Raw genomic sequence first — 9,932 nt, 5'->3', positions numbered from 1 at the left:
ATCTTCCTCTTCTTCTTCTTCTTCCACACTAACCTTGGCCTTCAAGGCAAGATTGGGCTTCTTTGCCCTTTGAGAACGGAGCACCGCATTGTCGGCGGTCTTGTCCAAGATGCTCATTGCAACAAACTCATCCAACACTTCACTTGAGGTCATGGAGTGGAAGTCCGGTCTTTGGCGAATGATGGAGGACATGGCCTTGTTGTAGGGCATCATGGCCTTGAGGAACTTGCGCTTGATCCAGTTGTCATCCGTGTCCTTGCTCCCATGATCTCGGAGTGCGACCGCGAGTTTGGTCACTCTTCGAAAGAGCTCACGAGGTTCTTCATCCTCTTTCATTGCAAACTCATCGGCTTCATCTTGCACCACTTCATAGTTGGAGCGTTGAATGCTAGCACTTCCTTGATAGAGAGATTCAACACATTTCCATGCTTCTTTAGCCATGACATGAGGTCGAAGATGAGGGAGATCTTCGGGAAGGATTGCATCTTGGATGATGAAGAGAGCACTCTCATTGAATTGATTGTCCACTTCTTCTCGAGGGGTGAAGTTGCTTGGATCATGAGGATAGAAACCTTCTTCAATAATTCTCCAAATGTTAGTGTTCACATGTTTTAAGTGACACTTGAAGCGATAAACCCAAGAGTCAAAATCTTCATTTTTCACATATTTAGGAGGAGGACAGGCATGATTCAAATGAGTAGAGGGGATCGGTCCTCTATACACTGGGGGTTCCACATTGGCAAAGATGCCGGTGCCATTTCTACCACTAGTAGACGGACTCTTTTCACTGTTAGCTTCCCCCTTGTCGGAGGTAGCATCCGTCACCTTGTTAGTGGGATCACCCACTTTCATCGGTGAGGTAGATAGTTTAAGTCCGTCTAGGAATTCAGAAAACATGCTTTTAACCTCAGCCGTCATGGAGGTTTTCAATGTGTCTAAAGCCACATTGAATTCCTCACGTGAGACCGAGGCTCCCCCTTCGGCCGTGGACGAGATGGGATTCACACCGGAGTGCTCCTCCGCACCGTCGTGGGTGTCAATCATACTCTTCGGACGGCAAAGTCCTTAATAAAGAGACGCGGCTCTCATACTAATTAAAAGGATCGATATGGTTGACTAGAGGGGGGTGAATAGGCAACTAACAATTTTTAGACTTTTCTTTAATAATTTAGACCTTGCAATGAAATAGGTTGTCTAGATGTGCAACTACGTGGACAACCTATATGATGCAAAGACAATAAGCACACAAGCAAGCAATAGATATAACTCAAGTAAGCTTGCAAAAATAAAGGGACAAGATAACCAAGAGTGGAGCCGGTGGAGACGAGGATGTGTTACCGAAGTTCCTTCCTTTTAAGGGGAAGTACGTCTCCGTTAGAGCGGTGTGGAGGCACAATGCTCCCCAAGAAGCCACTAGGGCCACCGTAATCTCCTCACGCCCTCACACAATGCGAGATGCCGTGATTCCACTATTGGATCCCTTGAAGGCGGCAACCGGACCTTTACAAACAAGGTTGGGGCTATCTCCACAACACTTGAAGGCTCCCAACAACACCACGAAGCTTCACCACAATGGAGTATGGCTTCGAGGTGACCTCAACCGTCTAGGGTGCTCAACACCCAAGAGTAACAAGATCCGCTAGGGATAAGTGGGGGGAATCAAATTTCTCTTGGTGGAAGTGTAGATCTGGGCCTTCTCAACTAATCCCGAGCAAATCAACAAGTTTGATTGGCTAGGGAGAGAGATCGGGCGAAAATGGAGCTTGGAGCAACAATGGAGCTTTGGGGGGAAAGAGGTAGGTCAACTTTGGTGAAGAAGACCCCTTTATATAGTGGGGGGATAAATCCAACCGTTATCCCACTGAGCAGCCCCGCACAGAGCGGTACTACCGCTAAGGAAGGGCGGTACTACCGCTCCGGGCGGTACTACCGCTCAACCCAGCAGTACTGCCACGCTGACAGGGCCCTGACCCTAGGGCGGTACTACCGTGGGGGTAGGCGCGGTACTACCGCTTGGAGCGGTACTACCGCCACAACTACCGCCCTTAGTACCGCAAAACCCGACACGAAAAACATCGTTCTCGAATCGAGGCGGTAGTAGCCTGGAAGCACTGCGGTACTACGGCCGAGGACCCCAAGCGGTACTACCGTTCGGAGAGCGGTACTACCGCTGGGGAGCTTCGGCGGTACTACCGTTGTGGGTCGCGGTACTACCGCTGGGGTAGAGCAAAGCATACTAAGGGGAAAACCGCAGCTCCAATGAAGCGGAAAGAAAACGACGGGTGTGATATAGATGTGTACGTGTTGATTCCACCCTAGTCTTACCAAAGCGGATCCCCTCTTGATAGTACGGTGACTCCTACGGGACTAGTCCACCAACAACGAAACGAAGGAGCTACACCGTCTTGAATAAAACACCGAGGGGAGAAAATCGTCTTGTGCCAAAGGATGAATCTCTGAAAGAACTTAACGCACGCGATTAGTCCGCACAAGCATTGTCATCAATCACCAAAACATCTTGGGGATAAATATGCCCTTACAACGTTGTTGCTCAAGTTCTCCCGGCAGTTAGCCCGCCCTAAGATGCTTGTACCGGCAGACACAAATGTCCAGGCAGTTCATTTGCCCTTGAACACCTATTTCTCCCGACAGTTAATTGCCCCTAAACAAGTGTTGTGGTGTAGTGAAGTATTCTCCCCAAAAGTTTTTATCTCGTATAAAATAGCAACTAGATCAACTCCATGTGTATAGGCTTTTGCTCTTGTATGTATCAAGGGAGTAAAATAGGTCACAAAGATAATAATTGTAGTAATACCTTAGAGAAGGTTCCTCTTCAAAGAAAGATTAGAGTTTCTTTGCCTCCCACCAGAACCGCCGCCGATCCGCCTCGTCTTCAGTGGCCTTAGGGCCATGGGGCGCAGTGGATCTTGACCCTTGCCGGTAGAAGGGCTTCATTTTTAGACGTTCCTTCGAGTTTTGTTAGAGTTAGTGTCCTGCTCGAAAATGTGAGACGTCAACGGCTTCCTGAAGTTGGAATAAGGTTCTCCCCGCCTAGCCCCCATCCCGGTGATGCGTCTAGCATCGTCAATGAGCATGTGAAGGTGTGTCTTGGTAAATCCGTCTTTGATAGATTTGCTCGGATCTGGTTCGTTTATGTTAGTGTGTCTTCAGGTTTGATCATTTGATCTACGCTACTTTTCAATCTATGCTACTCTTCATTGGTGATTGTTGTTATGCTCGTTAATTTTATGAGGCCTGAGCACGTCGACTTTCCAACTGTCTGCTACAATAAATTTTTCCTGGGCCGGCGAGGGAGGAGCGACGGTGGCGGCACGCCCTCGGCTCGCTTCAGTGTTTGTAGTCCTCGCTATGTTGTCTAAGGATCTAAATGTAATTTTTATATTTTTGTTGTTCATTATACTGCCATTATTGAATATGAATAAATCAGAATTTTTCCAAAAAAATGAGTACAACAGAGGCATGAAAAACAATGCAGCTAGGACACAGGAAAGTTCTTTTGCAAGGTTGTTTGGTTCCAGTTGTTATTAGTACATTCAGAATTTTTGCAAGGTTAAGTAGCACTTAGCATAAACATAAAATTTACAGCGACACGATGCCTTTCAGATGTAAGCATCGACCAAAGTAGGAGGGATCAACAAGTTTGCCACAGACTCCTTGTTCGTGTTCTCTTTCTTCTCCTTCGAGCCCAGGGCCTCCTCCCGGACCATCTCCAGCTTCTCCATTACTTTCCTCTTGTTCTCTTGTCTCGAGGTTCTGGCTTCAGCATGTTCAGCCAGCAGGAACATTGCAAAGAAGGCAGACGAAATGTATGCCAGGGTACTTCTACGAGATGTCCTACTCGCTACTTGGACAATGGTTGACTGCAGAAACAAGTGCTAAACCGATACGTAACAGGGGAAGTTCAAGCCTCGACAGAGGTTAGTAAAAATTAAATCACGCACGAAAAATAACAACAACCTTGACATGATAACTCTGTCTACAAGAGGTAATGGCTTGAGTCCAAGTGTGATTAGATGACAGGATACACATCGTATCAATTCACGTAGAGATAAAGCAGGACTAGAATCAAAGTTTTCATGCTCCATACGAGTATAACTTCTAAAAAGTTTTTCTAAAAACAGGATGACCCCGGCCTCTGCATCAGGACAATGCAAACATCACACTGCAACAAGTATATGCATGAAAACTTAAAGACTAAAGAGTTCGTTCACTACCTTCAAATGAATACGCACCATATACTTAGTCAAAAAATCTACTCCCTCCGTACCAAAATATGTGTCTCAGTTTTGTACTAACTTTAGTATAAAGTTGTACTCCCTCGGTCTCAAAATAAGTGACTCAACTTTATACTAATTTTTGTACTACAGCTAGTACAAAGTTGAGTCACTTATTTTAGGATGGACGAAGTACTAAACTTAAACTTAAGACACTTATTTTGGAACGAAGAAAGTAGTAGATAAGATAACCAGTAGTACTTCAACTAATGGTCTCTTTGATTTAAAGGATCTCTATAGGATTTAGGAATTTTTCCTAAGTTTGTCGTTTGATTCGTAGGATTGAATCTTGTAAGATTTTCTCCTAAGGATTTATTTGTACTACATTTCACAGGAATTCTAACATCCACTCCAATCTCTTCGAAGAAATCCTTTGCTTTTTCAATGACACAATCAAACAAACTCAAATCCTATAGGGATCCAATGGCCATGCCATTTCAATCCTACTTTTTCTTTATTCCTGTGTTTTTGCAATCCTACGAATCAAAGAAGCCCAAATGTTGGGGAGCACCATGACATCAATTGACAATATAATCGTAATCTATAAATGTTGTAATTTTCATTTATAACTTATAAGGAGTGCCATGGAACATCCTAGAAGTTTCTCTACTGAACATCGTATGAATGAAGATCTAGGATGTTGGTCCGGGATCTGCTGGAGGACCAATATGGAAAGTACGTACAGAATTTACGGGAATAGGTAGGCTCCCGCGACCTAATCCCTCCCGCGACCCCCGCGTCGCCTCCCCCGGCAGCGGCGGGGGAATCCTAGCCGCGCCGCCGCGGTCCGCTCCTCACCTCGCCCCACCTCCTCGCCACCGCCTGAGGCAGCCGCCGGGCAAGCCCGGGGCGCCAAGGATGGTGGCGCCGGGGCCTCGGCTGCCCTGCCTGCGTGTGGAGTCTCGGATCTGGAGCGAAAGCTCCTTTGGCGAGGCACGGCGGGCTCCGGCGAGCAGCCGTGCGGGCGGTGGATCTGGCGTCCTGGCCGCGCAGGCGGCGGGATCCCGGTGGTCGTTGGCGGCTGGCGGCGGCTTCTGCGGCGGTCGATGCGCGCGATCTGGCGCCTCCCCTCCTCCCCTGTTCGGCGTGCGGGCCAGCCTGGTCGGGTCGCGCCTCCCTTGGTCGCCGGTTCTATACAGGAGGCACTGCTGATGGCGGGGATCTAGTTCGGGCGAAATCCCTGGCCAGCCATGACCGGCCACGCCGATGGCGACGCCTGAGGGCGCCGTTCTCCTCCTTGGAGGCGTCGGTATGGACTGATCTCCTCACTTCCCCCTCCCCTAGGTCTCCCGAGCGAAAGCCCTAACTTTGTTGGGCGGCGGCGGCGCTCATGGGGCCGTTCCCTTCTTGAAGGCGCCGCTTTGGGAACCTTGGGGCTGGGTGGGGCTTGCGGGTGGTGGGCGACGGCGGCGGTGCGGTCCTATCCTAGCATGGATCTACGTCCGTTACTCGGAGATGGACTCGCGTTCGTGGAGGTCGACGTTTGGCATCGTGGTGGCGTCGATGGCGGAGGACCTGCCAAGGCTTGCGTAGGTGGAGGTCGTCATTTGGCATCGTGGTGGCGTCGATGGCGGAGGGCCTACCAAGGTTGACACCTCAATCTGCTCTGAAGATGGACCAGTGAAACATGGCGGCGACGATACATGTGAGTGCGTCGGACCGGTTTGTGCCTCGGACCTGGCAGATGGCTCGGTGGGGCCTCCGGCTTTAGATGTTAGACTTAGGTGAGAGGCTGGGTATGTGGCTCAGCTTGCATCCCTTCATTATATGGATAGGAGTAGCGGCAGATTGTCAAGATGGTAGATTCAGTCATATTGTTGTTCTACTTTGTAAGGTCCTCGAGAATAATCAATAAAATGGCCGCATGCTTCTTCCAGATGCAGAGGCCGGGTCATCCTTCTTTTTTTTAAAAGGTACAGGATTTACAAGCTACTCATTCAGCATTTCAAAACAAAAACACAGGAATCAGTACAGAAACTTCTAGGATGTTCCCTCCCTTTGCTCACTCGACGGCACGCTGCTCTGCTCATATCCCTGATCTGATATTTGCAGAGAGAAGTGTGCTTTTCTGGTTACGAAACTTGTATTTCTAAAATTACTGTAAGCGGCAGCCAATCAAGCGAGGCATACAAAAGCGACACATCGGATCTATCAACTGGCTACTGCTAACACATCAAATCATTCAGAACTTGCCCCGGCTTACTATAGATTCGATGTGTTCATGTGGTAGAATAATTCTGGAGAGCCGCAAAAATGATTCCTTAAATTCAGTGCGTACCTGGTTGTGTTTGCAGCTAAGCAGAGTAGCCCTTGACCTTGTGCGGGCGCGGCCATTTCTAGCAGGAGCAAGGCCGTGGATCTGAGAGGGCAGCTGCAGAGAAGTGATGGCCATTGTTGTTGCTCCTAGACGAGAACCGAGAAGCTGGCGCGTACTGGTGGTAGTGCCGTGGAAGGCAAGTGCTTCCTCAGTGGCTTTCTTGACTCTTCTCAACAGTTCCACTGCCCGCTGGAGGACAAACGCACATTTGTCTTGACAAATAAGACCCTGCATTACACTGTATTTCAAACAAGATTAGTGAGGAAAAACCACACGTAAATAAAAGTGCAAGAGACGGCCACGTTGCCGTGCTGCTGGAGGCCTGTAAACCACTCTGGTCACTCACACCGCGCACAAGGCCGACGAGCCAGCCGAACGGTGCAGGCGAGGGTCGTGCTACAATTTGTGTGCCCACCACGGTATTCAGTTAAGCTTTCAACCTCTTCCGCGCAATAGACTCCATTTCGAAATACTGCTCCTGAATTTGTTCATCTGATCCCGAGGTGTCAAACGGTCCGCTGATCTACAAGACCCTATCTCCCATATTAATATCCTTCGTAAACCCACCCCGCCTAGCAAAGCAAAGGATCGTCATCACACCATGTTCGCTGCCATGGCCATCCTCCTCTCCTCCATCGCTAGCCGGCTGAGGCTCCGCCGCAGGAACAAGAGGATCACGTCCTCTTCGGGCAATCCCCGCCCACCTTTCTTCTCCTGCGGCGGCGGCGGCGGCGGCGACACCCTCAGCCCTTTTGTGAAGCCCAAGACGACGAGGAAGCTCAAGGGGCCGCCCAGCAAAAGATTCGCGGAGCATGGTCAGGACGGCGGCTCACTCTGTGCATTTTAAAACCGAACCGAAAAACCATACCGAAAATAAACCGAACCGAACCGATTTTTTTGTTTTTATGGTTTCTGGTTTCGGTATGGTATGAACTTTTCATACCGATTTGAACTTTGGTTTTTATGGTATATACCGAAAAACCGAATGGTTAACCGAATAAACCGAAGTAAAAGATAAATTTATATTTCTTGAGATGAACAACCGTACAAGTTGTCATTTTTCTTGTACATGAGTCAAATTCACTACTAAGCACCAACATTTTTCTTGTAACATTGTCATTTTTCTCTTTTTAAAATGCTAAGCACGTTCATAACCATCAACAGATGAATCAATGCATGCATATATACTTATATATATAGTCATATACTATTTGTGTAAAATAGAATGTGTTTTGAGTCATAAATTTGCAAATTATTATTACGTCATTTTCAAATTCGCGTCAACTTTGATCTTTATGATATATACCGAAACCATACCGAAATAATTTGGTATATACCGAAACCGAACCGTATTTTAATTTCATACCGTATTTACCGAAGTATTAATACCGTACATATCAAAAAACCGTATAGACCGAACCATGTAAACCGAATAAACCGAACGCACAGGGCTAACGGCGGCACGGTGGACGACGACGACGTCGGCGAGCCGTGCCTGTGGCGGCGAACGATACTGCTCGGCCAGAGGTGCCAGCCGCTGGAGTTCAGCGGGGCCATACACTACGACAACGATGGGCGGCGGCTCTGGCATGCACGGACTCCGCTCCTGAGCCCCGGCCGTTCTTCGGAATTCGGATACATTGGTAGGGCATGAGAAGCCTTGCAGCAACTCAAGGACGAACAACCGAAGATCTGCTCAGGACATCGACATTGATAGGGCATGATTCTCCGATTTTTCAATTTCCTCATCCTGCTCTCAGATATCGCTGAGGCCCCAGTTTGTTTCTTTTTCCTCTACTAAATCACTCTCAGTCCCCGCCGTTTCCCGTCCCTAGTACTATCCAGTATGATTGCATCAAGATCATGTTGTTCTGTTCTCTCTTGGTCCTGGGAAGTTGGCAGTATGTTGGAACAGAAAAAATGAGCATTTATTTTACTCCAATGCGATGTACTCTCACTCTTGCGTGTAACATTTGATACGATCCTTCTCGACAAACGATTTGGCAGACGATAAGCAGTTCAAACTGATTATCGTCCCCAGTGTGTGTTGGACGCATGCGTAACAGTGACGATTCCCAGTACGCCAAACCTGGAGCTGAACTGAGCCATCTAGCTAACGGTACGTACTGAGAGAGGGCGACGGGGCGGGCGATTTAAATTCGCCATGGCTCCGGCCGGCAGCTCCGCCGGCGACGCCGCTGTGTCGGTCAGGGTGGAAACGCGTGGGGCCTCGCCGACGCCCGGGGCGCGACCAACCTGGGCCTCGCCAACATGCAGTTGTAGTCGGGTTACAACGCTTGTAGTTGCGAGTCTAGTGATGGACAATTGGCCGACATTTTAATTAAAAATGTGTAGTTGTGACCCCTTTTGAAACATGCAGCTGTGACCCGAACTTAAAAACTTAGAGTTGCGACCCCATTATAAAAACTTGCAATTGCGATCCATTTTTCAAAACTTGCAGTCACGATCCTCACTAAAAACTTGAAGTTGCAATCCCATATGAAAATATTTGTAGTTGCCACCCCCATTTAAATATGCAGTTGCGACCTTTCTTGAAAACGTGCAGTTGCGATCTTTCTTTAAAAACTTGCAGTTACGACCCCATTTGAAACTTGTAATTGCAGCCCTGTTTGATTTATTTATTTTTTGCAATTGTGAACCATCTTAAAACTGTGTAGTTACAATCCTTTTTGAAAACTCGCAGTTGCGACGCCATTATGAAAACTAGTAATTGCGATCCCTTGAAAAAACAAGTAGTTGCCGTCTCATTTTAAAAACTTGCAGTCGCGACCTTCGCTAAAAACTTGCGGTTGCGATCCTATTTTGAAAACTTGCAGTTGCGACCAACATTTGAATACATGCAGTTGTGATCCCATCTTAAAACTAGAGGTATATAGGATATATGATAAGTAGATATGCCCACCCATCTCCTCTCTTTTCATAAATTTGACTAAAAAATTCACGGAGAAAGCATTTCCGCCGAAGGATAGGCTTGGCCTTTCATTTCATTAGAATAAAAGGGGAAAACAAAAAAACACAACAACAAAAAGAAAAATGAGTAATAAAAACATAAAAAACAAAAAGCTGGAAAAAAATATAGCAAATAAAAAGGGGAATAAATAAAATGCTGGAAAAAAATAAAGCAGCAAAGGCCAACATGGCCCGATACTCGTATAATAATAATAATAATAATAATAATAATAATAATAATAATAATAATAATAATAATAATAATAATAATAATAATAAAAGAAATAAGGCAGCATCACTACTGTGAAAAAAAACTAGGCAACATCGCTTCTTTTTTGAGGGGTGAGAAA

At 47.0% G+C, this 9,932-nt stretch overlaps 1 protein-coding gene across 2 annotated transcripts; it reads right to left on the bottom strand.

Moving 5' to 3' along the window:
- Positions 1 to 3,491: 3,491 nt before the first annotated feature.
- LOC119276379 lies at positions 3,492 to 6,771 on the bottom strand. 2 transcript variants are annotated; one of them, XM_037557434.1, is made up of 2 exons: positions 6,574 to 6,771; positions 3,492 to 3,896 (listed from the first exon to the last, which is right to left on the bottom strand). In XM_037557434.1, the coding sequence occupies exons 1-2, from the start codon at positions 6,685 to 6,687 to the stop codon at positions 3,621 to 3,623; spliced, it is 390 nt and encodes a 129-aa protein (XP_037413331.1). In that variant the 5' UTR covers positions 6,688 to 6,771; the 3' UTR covers positions 3,492 to 3,620. The 2 variants fall into 2 exon arrangements, with proteins under 2 accessions (XP_037413331.1, XP_037413332.1); XM_037557435.1 differs by having other exon boundaries at positions 3,492 to 3,881; positions 6,574 to 6,768.
- Positions 6,772 to 9,932: the final 3,161 nt, after the last annotated feature.

This window comes from Triticum dicoccoides, chromosome 3B, assembly GCF_002162155.2.
Source record: "Triticum dicoccoides isolate Atlit2015 ecotype Zavitan chromosome 3B, WEW_v2.0, whole genome shotgun sequence".
NCBI lineage: Eukaryota > Viridiplantae > Streptophyta > Magnoliopsida > Poales > Poaceae > Triticum > Triticum dicoccoides.
The sequence above is the reverse complement of the archived record's forward strand: the minus strand, read 5'-3'. Positions and strand labels throughout refer to the sequence as shown.

Coding starts and splice junctions, on each gene's coding strand:
- LOC119276379 (XM_037557434.1), bottom strand. CDS start 6,687: ATGGCCATCACTTCTCTGCAGCTGCCCTCTCAGATCCACGGCCTTGCT. Junction 3,897..6,573: donor TTAGCTGCAAACACAACCAG/GTACGCACTGAA, acceptor GTATCGGTTTAG/CACTTGTTTCTGCAGTCAAC.